Here is a 14,428-nt window from a genome sequence, read left to right as displayed (position 1 = left end):
AGCCTAGGATTTGGATTGGGGGCCAGGTCATGAGGACTGATTTCTGCAGAAACATCCAAGCAGGCATTGAATGAGAATTCCTATGGCAAGAAGAAGCATCAATGCACATATGAAAATAGTTGCTTTACAAACTTATATACTTTATAATTGAGTTAAATATACGACGCCAAAGGTGAACCTGGGTGATGCTTTATCATTTTTGTGAGTTTGTGCGAGTAGTCTTCTTTCATGCAAGATGGGACAAAGTTTGCTTCAAAGGCCTCGTTGAAATTCTAGTTACTTGCTCATCTAGTTCATGACATATATTTGAAACAAGAGAGCTTTGTCGATGGTTATGATCTCATCAGGGGTGCACAAGGAATCAGTCTCTCTTATATGCATTTGAAACTTCTGAATCCATCATTCTTTCTTTGCCTTTTTTTACCCTCTTCCTGTTGGGGCTTATCTCATTGACAATATAAGAATGATCGTGCCTCTTAAAACTAAAGTCTGGCTGCAAACAGGAGTCCAACGTAAGAGCAAGAGTTAACTATATAGAGGGCCTCATTTAATGTGTTTGTGTGTTTGGCGTGTGTGGCGTCATCAATGGAATCGAGTGTCCAAACAAAAGAAAATATAAACAAAAGAAAATATAAACAGAAACAGTCTAGCTACAAATGGCTTTATATGAGATTTCAAAGGTTCTGGCATAGATTTGATGCTCACTGACATTTGATAGTTTTGGACGTAAGTTCAATGATAATTCAGAAAAATCACTTAGAAAATCATTCAACGGTTCAACCATCTTCCACCATCCTCGTTGCCTCATTATAGACGCAATTCACAATGCAAATAATACAAAAGGAGCTAGGAAAGTACAACCAAAAATAAGATGAATTATGCACAGATGTAGAGATTTTGGCTTGCATTAAGAGGCAATGATGCAGATATGCACGCAGTGAGATCAAATGTTCTTCGTGATTAACACTGCTCTAAAGCAGTACTCACAAGCTTCAAGAGCTCCTTGGATCTCCCGTGATTCCTCTCTACATCACGAGACTATAATATAGCAGTGTTTTTAATGAACAAACTACAAAAGAATAAGGAAAAAAAAAAAAAAAAAAGATCATGTACATAATTATTCTATTTAAATATCAGTCTTATCTCTTCTTTAGTGCCATATCATTTTTGTTTTTTTTTTCTAGACAATTCTAGACAGAGAAAAAGAGAGAGGTGGCGGATCTATTAAAAAAAACAAAAAAAATCTGGAAAAGGGTTAGGATTTATCAACATCCTACGTGGAATAGGTAGACTATAGGGGCAAGGAAATATGGATCACGTGCTGCAACGCCGTATTGTTGATTGGAAAAGTCCAAAGCCGGCAAGCGATGTTGCCGGTCCAATCGCCAAAAGCGGAGAACTCTGCCGCACCCAACGTCCAATTGATCGCGTGCTTCTCCTACCCCCAGCCGTCCGATGCAGATCGAACGAGCGGTCCAACTTTGCACGCAACGCGGTATGATCTCCCAGCTAAGCGAGCCCGTTCTGGATAGACCTCCAGAACATAACGTGCGGTCCCCGCTACAAGCGCGTGGGGACCGGTTGGAAGGTAACGGCAAATTAATGGAATCATGAAAGTCGGAATCTCCGGCCATGATTTCTTCTTCCCCTCCCCCGAAGACCTGGCTTTTGGAATGTTATCATGGTATCTAATGATGGTTATGATTTTACGATCTCATCAATATTTTATGCTAAAGATTTCTTTTATTTTTATGATAAAATAAATACACTTCCGCTTTTTTAATCGGTACTTTGTTTTTTGTTTGATGTTTATAATTATATGAAGCGAGATGAAATAGAAACACATCATATAGTTGTGAATTTTGTGTTCTCAAATGAATAACCAAAACTTTTACATAAATAACTTTATCTGAAAAAACTTGCAAATAAATAAAGAATTGTGTAATATAAGTATTTTACGTGATTTGCATGTCCAACAGGATGTTTTCGTTGTGAAAAAGGAAATAAGGGGGACACCGGTGATCTACTTAATTTGAGCAAATCTTTTCTTTTCTCTCCCTTTTTTAAAAAAAAAAAGATTTGAGTGTATCTTCTTCTTTTAACCGATTTGTTTTTTGTTGGATGGAATTCAATGCAAGATAAAGATGAGTCCATTTGCTTGGATTTAGCATACAAAATTTTCTCGCACTATATGTTGATTCTGATGATATATGAAAGACTTTAATCCATCAATAAAAAATATGATTATATTTCTCAAAGAAGAGACAAGATCATATGATGACTAGTCAGAAGTAACCTGCCCAAGTACATGGTCTATTCACACAAATGAAGGTTTTAAACAAGTCTATATTGAAAATTTAGAAGCAATATGTGCTGATCCTGCAAATCCAAACTTGCCAAATGGAATGCAAAATTTATGATCGATCCGTCCCTATCAATTACTTGCCGTGCTACTTGCAATGCTTGGACACCATGTGAAAGATTAGGAGACGTTGTCCTGCTTACATTTATGGGACTAAGTCTGTTCTACAGAACTGGTGGTTGAATCAGTCCTCCCTCATCCACAAGATCTTTTTCATAAAAGTGAACCGAAGCTTTCAAGTACAATTAACTTGGCTCCTTCAATTGATGCAACATAGTTAGCCCCTTCAATGGTGCATGGTACCTCCATCCACTATGGGACAGGCACGTTTTTGGCGATTTCTAATCAACAAGCAACATGGGTCGGTGGGTTTGCTTTCCGAGTAACCCAGGAGGGCCAGGACCACAGTGCACGTCTTCCGCACTCTTGTCCAAGTACAACTTTGTATCATGGCATGCCGCGAGGAATGGGCAGCTAAAAGGGATGGCATCACCAACTTCACAAATTTGTCCTTTGGTTAGCTGCTACAAAAAGATTTAGCAACGTGCTTTGCTAAGAATCTACGCAAAGATATTCCCAACAATGCAAGCCAGGATCCATGGCAATAATAATAAATCTTGATCACAAAAATGGGGAAACAAGAAGCTGCATGCTCTTGATGTGCACTAGGAGTTCCATATCTCTAGAGATTTTCTTTACAATAAGAGTAATTACATGTTGTGTCTGTGGAAGCAAACTAAGTTTGTAGAATTGATAATGTTTGCTCCCTCGGTTCTATCGATGTTGTATATGCTGATAATTAGGTATGTTAATTCAACCATGGTGCTTTAAAGTGTTGCCTCCATGTGTTTGGTATCATATGGAGGAGTACTTTGACACCTAATAGTGGATCATGGATTGTACCTTATAGAAGTGTCATGGTGAGACTCCTCTATGCTTTACCATATAGGAAGAACAAAGCCCAGCTAGATTTTTTTTATTTTTTTGGTAGGAAAAAAAAAAATCTCATATAGAGTGTCAAAGTTAAAAAAAAATAATGGGATAACAAGTTAAATGGTGGATACACAAATATCCATATAACCAGAGAGAAACCATTAATTAGTCGCTGACATTTAAGTATCGGAAGAATAGCACTGCACTATAATAGGTGAAACTAATGCGTCAATAGCTTATATAGTTTTTGTAAATTTTTATTAAATTTTGTAGAAATTGTGCAGTTGTATAGTTTTATTTTATTTCATTTTTAATTGTTAATAAGATATTTAAAAGGTCTTTTGTCTTAAAAAAAAAAAATCATTGGACTAATTTGGAGTTCTCTTATTATATCTGTTATAGTTACATCTATCTTTGTCCCCTTCCCTTAAAGTGAGATTTCTATGCTTGGTCCCCTTTAATTCTAGTCGCCATAGAGCCATGATAGAAAATGGACACCGGAGCTACATACATGTAAAACTAGGAACCAGTCAACAGTCTTTTAAAAATTATTGAAAAATTAAATATAGGTTGAAATTGCCATGAAACTAGATTATGACAATTGATAAGGCAGTCTTAGGTAGCTTCCTACCGGTTTCCTTGGTAAACATTGCCATATTTTTTTTTTAAGCTTGTCTCTTTCATTTCAAAATCCTGAATCAGTCCTTGATCCAAAAATACAAGTCAAGCTTGGAACATGTTTGGTAGGTTGGAGCTATAATCATGATTTCAAATCATCCAATTTAAGTTGACATGTGACAATTACCTTAACCAAGATGGAGATAAATTACTTAGTCCACACAAATCTTTTATCAAACTTATTTTGGCTTTAATAGATCAACATCGAGCATACACAATGCACATGATAAGAAATAATGATAGCTGTGATTTTTGGTAATTTTGCTAAAGCCATATATATATATTCTATCCTACTAAACTTGTATATTTATTAGTTAGGTAATTACTTAATTATGATGCTTTGGTTTTGCTTATTTCTTTTATTGGATCAAGAAGTAAATAACAAAAAAGAGGAAAGGTTCTAAAAATAAATATTAAAGAATTTTTCATACTAAGAAATGCTACAGAACACATGTTGCATGCATAAGAAGAATCCACTGACCATACGGCAAGAAAGGATCATTTTAACTTATGGAATTTGTTGCCAAACATGTACACATGGAAGATTGGTTTGTAATGAAATTTTACTAAATTATAAGTGAATCTGTGCTTTTTTTGTATGCACATAATTGGAACCCTGTGGCAATTTTCTTTTAATTTAGATCTTAATGGGGGATAAATTTCACTTATTGGTGTCCCTGGTATTCAGGAGAGGTTTGCTTGGATTGCATAGCCAAAATATCCTCCAACAGCTTAAACGCCACCTTGTTCTGCATCCAAACGTGTCCAATATAATGCTATGCTATACCCCTCACCCGTGTATGCCTCAACCAAAGCGAACGCACGGAGCGAGCGCCACGTATCATATTTCAGGAGTTCACCTTTAATCTAATCCATAGCAGAACGGGAACTCCATCCGCTACCCAGTTCCTACCGGTGGAGTTCTATGCGGGCAACACTATCGTAAGAACACGCGCATGGTGTCACACAATGTTTCTGCATGACGCCACGTAACAACGGACCAGATGAAATCAAACGAACAAGGCGGACGGTAGAACCATCTCCCGCATATTTATTTCTATGCGAATCCACGGACAAGCGTAGCCTGCTTTAGATCAACGCAACAATTCTGATCTCGGAGATTCCGACAAACAGCAGGCATTCATTTCGAACCGTCCGATCGACGACCCACTGCCAGCACATGACATAATTCGATATCCCCGGGAAACGGATTCCCCAAAATCCTCGGCCGTATCCCAAGTTTCCCCATTCAACATAGGCGTATCCCCAATCCTTTTATTCCACGTGATTCCCCGTCAACGGCGTCTGTCACGGAGACGAAAGAAGTAAATAAACAATGTTTATTATCTCGAAATTAAATATTAAGATAATAAAATTGCTTTGTTTTTAATGAGATATATTATTTTATTCTTTGTTTGATTCATGTCCGGCTTCTTTAATCCTGTAGCCAGTCACGTGTTTAAAATTCTCAGCCACAACCGGCAAATAGGGGAGGGCACTCACAAGTATAAAGAAAGAGAAAAGGCGAGGTGACCGGAGAGAGAGAGAGGGGTGGGAAGGAAGGAATCGGATTTGGAGAAAGAGAGAGGATTTATTGGTTCGATATTGGGATCGGCGGCGAGGGAGATGGCGGAGATGGGGCGGAAACTTGCGGGGAGATCGGGGGAGAAGTCTAATTTTGCGGTTACTTGCAGTCTTCTGAGCCAGTACATCAAGGAGAAGGGGAGCATCGCCGATCTCGGTCTTGGGATGGCTCCTCGCCCTCAAGAAACCGCCAAAGGTTAGATTTTTTTTTTTTTTTGAAAAAAAATTACGGAATTAGGAGGGATTTTGGTGACTCTGATATCTGGGTTTTTCCTTTTTTTTTTTTTTTTTTTTTTTGTTTTTGGGTATGCTCGTTGGATTCTGAAGAAAACCTTGGTAGCCTTTAAGGAGATCATGGATTCTGCTAGTTGTGTTAATATGGGGTTTTCTCCCCTTATCTCTTCATCCTCCCATCTCGTTTTTCTTTTTTTTAACATCTTTTCTCGAATTTGAAGAAATTTTTTGGTCTTATTTTTCTTTGTTCTCTTCAAGATTACGGATCTTTCCTCTTGACATCTCAAACTTTCTTAGCTTGTACAGCTCTAAATCAAGTGAAATGGAGGAAGAAATCCATGTAGCCAACCCAACTAGTTTGGGATTAAGGCTTAATTTTTTGATACGGTGGGATTAAGGCTTAATGGAGTCGAGATTATGGATCTCATGACCGCCGATTTTTTTTCTGAAAAAAAATCTAATTTCGTTAGAAGCGATGATTTGATTTTTAGTCCTCGTCTGCCCTCCCAGCGCACACTTTAAAAAACTCTCACCGTACTCTTAGCAAAATAACTTTTACCGTACGATAAGCTCCTTAATTCAACCGGTTGATCTGGACCCTAGGTTTCGACGAAGCTGCCATGTCCCAGTCTCCCATGTGTGTGGCCGATTTTTCAACGGTCCAGAGGTGGTCCTATTCCTCTCTCTCTTTGTTGATTATGATTTTTTTTTTTTTTTGGGGGTTATTTCTTTGCAGGCAACACTGAGACGTTTCGGCCGCGGACCACGATGAGCTTCTTACCGGGCGCCGACGTTTCGGGTGGCGAGGAGAGGGAAAGGGCCGGCGACGACGACGGTTCTCGAGGAAACGCCATGGACCTGTTTCCCCAGCGCGCCGGGTTCGGAGACGAGACCGGCAAGACATCGGATGTCGGGTTAGAACTCTGAACCCACGCAGCTCTTTACCCACAAATCTATTCGATATTGCGGAAATGCCCAATATCTTATATCTTTTCACATCAAATTCCTTCTTAGGGTTATAGGTACACCATAGACACCTTAAGTTTTATCTCGGAGCTTATGATAGCTTACTAGGAAGTGGGGAAATGGTGTGGAGATGGCCTTCAAAACAAGTAATTTTTAGGTGGTTATTCCAAACTTTCCTCTCAAAAAACCAGATATATGTATATTAGAAAAAAGCTATCCAGGAAGCACATGCTTGGCCAGCAACTTGGTTTATTTATTTATTTATTTTTAGGTTGTTGTTGCTACTTGGGTTGTTGGGTATGCACTTGTTATGATTAAATACATCAAGACTCTTGGCATGTGGCAATAACTTCGGTCAAATTCTCAGTTGAATGATGAATGATCCATTGGATGGCATAGTACCCTCAAACAGCCTTTGTCAGACGTCAATTTTCAATAGCTGACTGTCTGAAAGTACTCTTCTTTGCATGCAATTTTGATAGTGAGGAAAAAAAAATTAACACATAATATGAGATCTATTTCTTCTTTACTTAATGTTGATGTATATTTGAAGTAAATTCTGATCATCCTCATGGATGTTCTGCAGGGAACGAGAGAAGGCCCAGTTGACCATCTTTTATGGCGGGAAGGTGCTGGTGTTCGACAATTTTCCAGCTGAGAAGGCCAAGGATCTGATGCAGATAGCAAGCAAGGGGACCTCCAATGCCCAAAATTTGGGCTATGTTCCCTCTTCCTCTAAAGCCACTGCAGCGGTGGACCACTCAAATGGTCTCTCCAATGAAACTCCTGTGTCGGTGTCCACTCCTGCTAACCCTTCGGTGACGGCTCAAGGCCAAGTTCAAAAGCCAGCCCAACCTAATGCTTCCAGTAAGAAATCTCTCTTTGTGACAAGATGCCTGTCTATGATAGTATAACCAATAACCTAGCAAGCATGCAGCAAAGGATGCTAATATTTGTGCTATTTGAATGACAGATCTCCCCATAGCAAGAAGGGCATCGCTCCATCGATTCCTTGAGAAAAGAAAGGACCGGTGGGTAATCCTTGCCCAACAATGCGCTTTTATGACAAATGCTGAATTATGATGTTTGTTGCCAAATTTGTGACTATTGTTCTATCAATCTCATATAAAAACCCTTTAAATTTTCTCAGGATCAACACCAAGGCACCATATCAAGTAAATGGCTCTTCAGAAATGGTTGCTCCTGTCAAACAGGAGGAGAGTCAGCCATGGCTTGGTTTGGGTCCACAGGTCTCAAAACCAAGCCTAAGCTTCAACTCGGAGTCCAGCAGATGAGATTTGGCGATCCATGGTCGTGCACTGAGCTAAGCCTACTACATGGGTCTAACATTTGTATTCTGAAGGACTCTAGGGTTTTGGTCTGTGTTTCATTTGGGAAGAAATTCTGTTGTTTCCGCTGTCGAGTTAGAGTTGAGAATTCTTCCTTTTGTTAACAGATGGCAGCTTATGGCTGCTGTGTAGATGCGAGAAAGAACGAACACTTTTAGGTGTATGTATTCATGTCTTTCCCTTGGAGCCTTTATAGAATGACTTGTTTTGATCTTCGTAGTTGACAATATTGTTACTTAAATTTTTATCAGAGTTAACCTTGATTATTGTTGATTGATAATTTCTTTGAAAAAATGTTGCAATTAATGGAGAGCAATGGACAGAAGAAGCTCTATTTCTCAGATTGATGGAGGTGAAATGAAGTTATCAAGTTACAGTTGCAGAACTGAAGGTATGTAACTTCAATTCGTGTCTCAAATGACCATATCTTGCTAGATATTGTCATTTGGGCATGATTCCTACAGTACACTATTACAGATATCTTAATTGGTCGATCAGTGAATTTTAACTTGAACAGGGAGAAATGAAAATTCTGTTTGAACCGTCAACTTTATTAGATTAAGATTTCTCTAGATTTGTCCACCTGTCAAATTCAAAGGAGAAAATTGAGTCTTTTAATCCACATATTAAAATTTAAAACTAATTGTAAATGAACCTCTTCAATATATTGAGTTTTCATTTTAATCATTAAATTTTTAATGTGATTTATAGGAAGGAAGCAAAAAAGCTTAGCACCTTGCTATATCAAATGGATGGAGAAAATAGGTGAGGCAGGAATCCACCATTTTGTAGATGTGAGTCCCATCAGTCCTGGAAAGATGAGAACATATCTACTTATTGAAAATATACTTGTAACAGCACATCACAAACCATTTTTGAGACTATGCTCAAGATAATTTTCATATATGGGTTGGTGTGGATTGCTACATTGCCCACAGAAGCCATTTTAGAAGACTTTATCCGAGATTTGTGACATGTGAGATGCCCCATTAAATACAGCTAGTAGGTGATGGCTCTTGGTTAATTTGCCCGAAATGTGTTTTTTGGTTACTAATTTGCTTGAAATGTTAATAAGCAATGTTTTACACCCGCAATGGAGCTTTGAAATATAAACCAATCACACCAGAAATAAGAAATCCAGTAGGGGTCGATGCTATTTATCCCAAATCTGTGGGGGCCTTATTTTTCCAAGCAAGGCACTTGTAAATACCAATTTCAATGCTCGAGTTCCTTTAAAGGTTGCTATTATATGTGACCAGGCAAAGTGGCAATGTTTATTAATGCATTGCACATTTCAATAGCAGTTATATCATAGGATAATCAAATATTTTTGGGAGAAGATGAGAACTCAAATGCATTTTATCTCAATAAGGGTGCTTTGGTGCTTCTAAGCTCTGTTGTGAACTGACGGTCGCATATAATTCCTACTTTGTTAGGCTGGTCATTAGTTGAAGCTATAGAAAGCAGTTGGAAGGACCACCTTGAATGTAATAGAAGTCGTCGCAAATGGATACTATAAGTTTAACTCCACTTGATTGATGACATTAATAGCTCAATGACTTCACAGTTGCTTGTAACCAAAGACAGCCTTAGAAAAAACACTACCGTGGTGCTTTAATAAGAAATCACTTAAAGGCAAGATATGAATTTTGTTCTTTTTGGAGAGAAGAACTGATTTAGATATATTATTTATTTGTAAAAATGAAGTTTCTCTTTCTCCCTTGGGAACTTTTGGTTTTCCCCTTCCCTTTGCTGGGGAAACCAGCTATTCTGATGAAGTGATGGATGGTCTACCAAATACTTCTCTTCAGCTGAACTATATTATTTAATTGACCACTTGTAATAATCTAGTTTAGCCAACCATGTCACTTCCTTTTCTTATCCTCATCTAAATGAACATCTCATGTTGTCCCGATCGCTTGATGCTGTTCCTGTGGGCTAATTTAATAATGCCAAGTGGGAGGCATCTTGGGAACTAACAGGCACGAAATAAGCATGCCTTTGAATAAGGCCTCAAAGTCCCCAAGGCTAGTCATGCCTTCAAGAAGGAGACACGCAAAAAAGACTTTGATGAAAGAGTTAGGCATGCTCCTCCAAGAAGTAAATTAAGGAACAGACAGAGGGGCAGGCAATAATAATTGTTGGTGGGAAGACATGATCTCCTTTAAGGACAAAGTAACAAAGTAATGGGAAGGCGACCTTCTCACGTTTGTACATGTACACTTGGGTAAAGCACACGACAATTAGTGGTGGGAGAGGCCTGTTGACAGCTACTTGGCTGTGCCAACAAAACCTTTTGATTCATTAAAGAATTGTTATTGATTGATTAGGCTCCATCATGAGATTTTTCTAATCATTTCTCCTTCAATAATCCTCAATCAATGTCGACAAATATCTTCTTTTTTCCCCCTTTTTTTTTTTTGGTAATTGTATTATTAACAACTAGTGCAAATAAGCATCCATAAACACAACATAACCACAACATACTACCAACGTAGTAGGTTGGTGTTGATGGTAATTAAGTTTTAACTTAATGCACACTGTGACCATTTTCACACCAATCCATTGGTTTCATAGTTTCCTCAATAATTTTCGTGTTCTCGGGCATGTCGGCTTGTTCCTTGTAGATATTTCATACTTTAGGGCTGTGGTTATCAGAGGACCCAATTAGTCGAATGTGACCATTTTTTATGTCCTTAGCATGCAATTTTTTTTTAAAAAAAAAATATGGTTTGCTTGTACGTACACCAATAGATCCATGTGTTGTTTGACAATTTGCGGCCTCTAAGCTCCAAAACCAAACCCATGGTTCCAAATTTCTTGTCTCGGCCATGTTTTAGGTCTAGTTCTCCCAGCTGGCAGACATCTTATCAACTGTTTTGAAGCTTTTCTTATTGGGGTTTGATGCTTTGAGGGGCCCCTGTGCAATGTATTTCGGGAGGTTATCAATATTTTTTGGGTTGACGTTAGGCCTTCGAGTTTGAAAAAGAATGGAGGAGTTCACATGTTAGCTATATATTTTCTGAGGTGGGGACTCCCAAATCACAATCCCAGCAGTCCCAGTTGCTATAATTCAAAGATTCCCAATTTATGTGGGCAACCACCTTGATGGGTCACGGCTGTAGCCGGATTTAAGCTGCCGGAAACCGTGGGCAAACATGGTGACCTAGCTCTGCTTTCAAGACTCTTGATATACAAGAGCAAGAGGAAGGAGGTAAAGCTACTGTTCCATCGGATTTTGGGTGCATGGCCCGTGAATGGACTATTTTGGATAATTTGAGCCAACTATCAGACGACGTTAACCCTCTTTTTGATATGAAGGATGGATTAAAAAAATAAAAGATGGAGAACTATCATTTCATATATTTAGTTAAACATAGAAGGATAGATGAAGATAATCCCTGCTTCAGTTTTGTTAGGAGGAATTAAAAAGAGGATAGATGATATTTCTATAATATTTTAACTAGATTACCTTTTGATAAAAATATTATTATTATCAATTTATAATATTTATTTATACTAAAAAATAAATAACTTATAAACTTATAACTATTATAATCTATAATTATATAAAAAATTATATAAATATTTAATTTAAATTTAATTTAATTTAATAAATAATTTTATAAACTAAATATTAATGAATTAATTATATATATTAATTATATAAATAAATCATCTATAGTTAGTTTAAATAGTTAATAATATTATACAAATAGTTAATTAAAAATAATAAATAAAATAAAAAAATAGAAGATAATTTTAATTATTTAATTATAGTTATCGAGATTATGTACTAAAATTAAAATAATTAGTAATAAAATTTAATAATATATGATTGATATTATATATAATATATATAAATAATTTGAATAAAAAGTAGATAAATATTATATTTTTATCCAAAAATTAATGATGGATAATTTTATCAATGTAAAAATTTATTTATTAATGTTCAATCCATCCTTTCTTGCCTCCTTCCAACTTGAGATGATGCAAATTGATGTGTTTGGATGCATGGACAACTCTTTTTTTATCTATCCTCCTTGTAACTTTTTGAAATAATTGATGGATGGAGGCTATCCATTCTTTTAATCTCATTCATCCATCTTCTCATGACTTCAATCAAATACGGAATAAGTGGAAACTCATGCCCACAAGCTATATATATTAAATGTTAGTTTGATTGCTAAGCTAAAATTATTTGCATGTCAGCATATATCAGGACATATGGCATTCATGAGGGATATTTTAAGCGTCAAGTGCAATTGATGAAGGTTCAATGCTATGTCTAATATTGATCTAGACAGGCACCTGTGACTTGACTTGCAATCGAAGTCCATGAGGTCACGAGGCTTCAATTATCATCGGTTCGAAAATAGTGCTTGAGATTTTAAGCGAGCTAAAAACATGATATGCTAGGAGGATGTTCTTGTGAAGACATGCAAGTCCTCGCAGTGGTGGGAAAATATTGATTAGAGTATAAAAGATGGAAACATACCCATACATGATACACAGACAACATGATTGGAAGATTGGATTTTTGCCATTCAAGTTCAGACCATGGAGGATCGTGATGAAGTATAGGATGGGCGCATCAAGTACCCTCAGAAATAACATTTGCCTCAACACATGTGGAGGCGCATCATAAATCATAGGAATAACTCAGAGTAGGTCATTAGATTATCATTGGATATGATCCACAAACTCATTTTGTGGTATGAAATGAAGTACCTCCCTTGTTCGCCATTATCATCAACCGCCATCAAAAACAAAGTTCATATATGCATGCACACAGAAAAAGAAGAAGAAAAAAAAAAAAACTGAAAACTTTAAATAAATGATTAGCTCGAAGTCCAAATCAATAGTGATATGGACTTTACATGGCCCATGTTATTAGAGGATTGTTCGGGTCCCTTTGGCTAGACCTGCACCATACGAAGCTCAATCTCAACCCATGGTCAAACCTCATCTCATTTTAATTTTTTTTTTTTTTTATACCTTCTAACTCATCTGCTTGCTTCTGATTCCAGATAGAAAAGGATTCTGTCTTCCAGGTCTAAAGAAAATTTGTCACTGAAAAATCTGAATATATGACCAAAATTAGGTCCATATATAATGTCTCCTATAAATTCAGTTGCGGTAGCGTCGAGGCTTCAAAAAGATAATTTTTTCCTTCTTACTTGGAGAATATACACCAATTTAGCTCAGAAATTGTCAAGTGGGCTTGAGGCTATAATTTCCAACGTGTGGAGCGGACGGAAACCTGCTCGTGAGTTTGGGTTTAGAGAAATACTTTGTGGACCACGATGGTGTCGCCCACAGTGATTGATTTATGCACAAGATCGGATGCAGCATAAAAAAAATAATTTTTTTTTTATCAACTTCGTGTAAAAATCAATCACCGTGGATGATGCATGCGGAGCTGCACTGCCGCGGCCGTGGTGCACAAAATATTTCTCTTGGGTTTAACCACAAAATGTATCTTTGGGCCTGTATACAGGCCCAAAGCCCCAAATAATTGCGGCAACCGGTAAGCCTCACAAAAGAAGCGATTGGCTTCCGTCATTTCCAAGTCTAGGTTGATTTTAGATTGGACCCTTAACCGAGTCCGATTGGCTTCTGTCACGTCCAAATCTAGTTTGATTTTAGATTTGACCCCTAACTGAGTCCAAGTTGTGGACCCATAGATTTGAAGTAGATCTCGTCTGGGAAGGGTTTGTGGTGAGTCCATGTCTGACCCAGATTATAAATTAAACTAGCTTAGAATTCCGTACAATAAATGGTATATATTTATTTTTTTAAATAATATTTTTATAAATTAAAAATTTAATATAATATAAAAGATATTACGGATGATATCAAATATTCTAAACAAAAATATAAATATTTAAAAATATTTAAAAAATATAATATTTAAAAAATATTTTATTTTATTTAATTATTCTATTCAATTTATTTTATATATATTATAAATTCATGCTAATTTTGAGACATAAAAAGATAGATTAAATTCAAGGAATATATAAAAAAGATGGGATCTTTATCAAAAATACCTTCTTGGCAATGAATTTGGAATAGTTGTCTTTGAGAATGGTCTGTGATATGGACCACGGAGCAGACTCCTCCGGGAGTGAGGTCCAATTGGCTCTTGATCCCTTTCTTCAGATACTGGATCCTCCACTTGAGGAACCTCTGCCTCTTCTCCTCATCGCCGAAGACCTTGGCATAAAGCTTCTTATTTTGGAACTCTCCGTGGATGTTATAGCACATAGGGTGGCCCTTTTTGTCGAACTCGTGCATGAAAACTACTTTCTCCATC

At 37.1% G+C, this 14,428-nt stretch overlaps 1 protein-coding gene and 1 long non-coding RNA gene across 2 annotated transcripts; both read left to right on the top strand.

The window, feature by feature from the left end:
* The first annotated feature begins 5,494 nt into the window (after positions 1 to 5,494).
* Positions 5,495 to 8,333, top strand: LOC105056702 (protein TIFY 10a). The gene is made up of 5 exons (XM_010939006.3): positions 5,495 to 5,753; positions 6,528 to 6,705; positions 7,344 to 7,624; positions 7,731 to 7,788; positions 7,908 to 8,333. The coding sequence occupies exons 1-5, from the start codon at positions 5,600 to 5,602 to the stop codon at positions 8,050 to 8,052; spliced, it is 816 nt and encodes a 271-aa protein (XP_010937308.1). The 5' UTR covers positions 5,495 to 5,599; the 3' UTR covers positions 8,053 to 8,333.
* Positions 6,712 to 7,117, top strand: LOC109506557 (uncharacterized). Its single transcript, XR_002165946.3, has 2 exons — positions 6,712 to 6,914; positions 7,029 to 7,117. It is a non-coding gene; the product is annotated as an uncharacterized lncRNA (long non-coding RNA).
* Positions 8,334 to 14,428: the final 6,095 nt, after the last annotated feature.

Source organism: Elaeis guineensis, chromosome 13 (assembly GCF_000442705.2).
Source record: "Elaeis guineensis isolate ETL-2024a chromosome 13, EG11, whole genome shotgun sequence".
NCBI classification, from domain to species: Eukaryota; Viridiplantae; Streptophyta; class Magnoliopsida; order Arecales; family Arecaceae; genus Elaeis; species Elaeis guineensis.
Note: the sequence above shows the minus strand (reverse complement) of the source record. Positions and strands in the feature narration are given on the sequence as shown.

Bases quoted from the DNA above. Each gene is read 5' to 3' on its own strand.
- LOC105056702 (XM_010939006.3), top strand. From the start codon at position 5,600: ATGGCGGAGATGGGGCGGAAACTTGCGGGGAGATCGGGGGAGAAGTCT. The intron at 5,754-6,527 runs GTTAGATTTTTT...ATTTCTTTGCAG, and splicing joins CCCTCAAGAAACCGCCAAAG to GCAACACTGAGACGTTTCGG. The intron at 7,789-7,907 runs GTGGGTAATCCT...AAATTTTCTCAG, and splicing joins CTTGAGAAAAGAAAGGACCG to GATCAACACCAAGGCACCAT.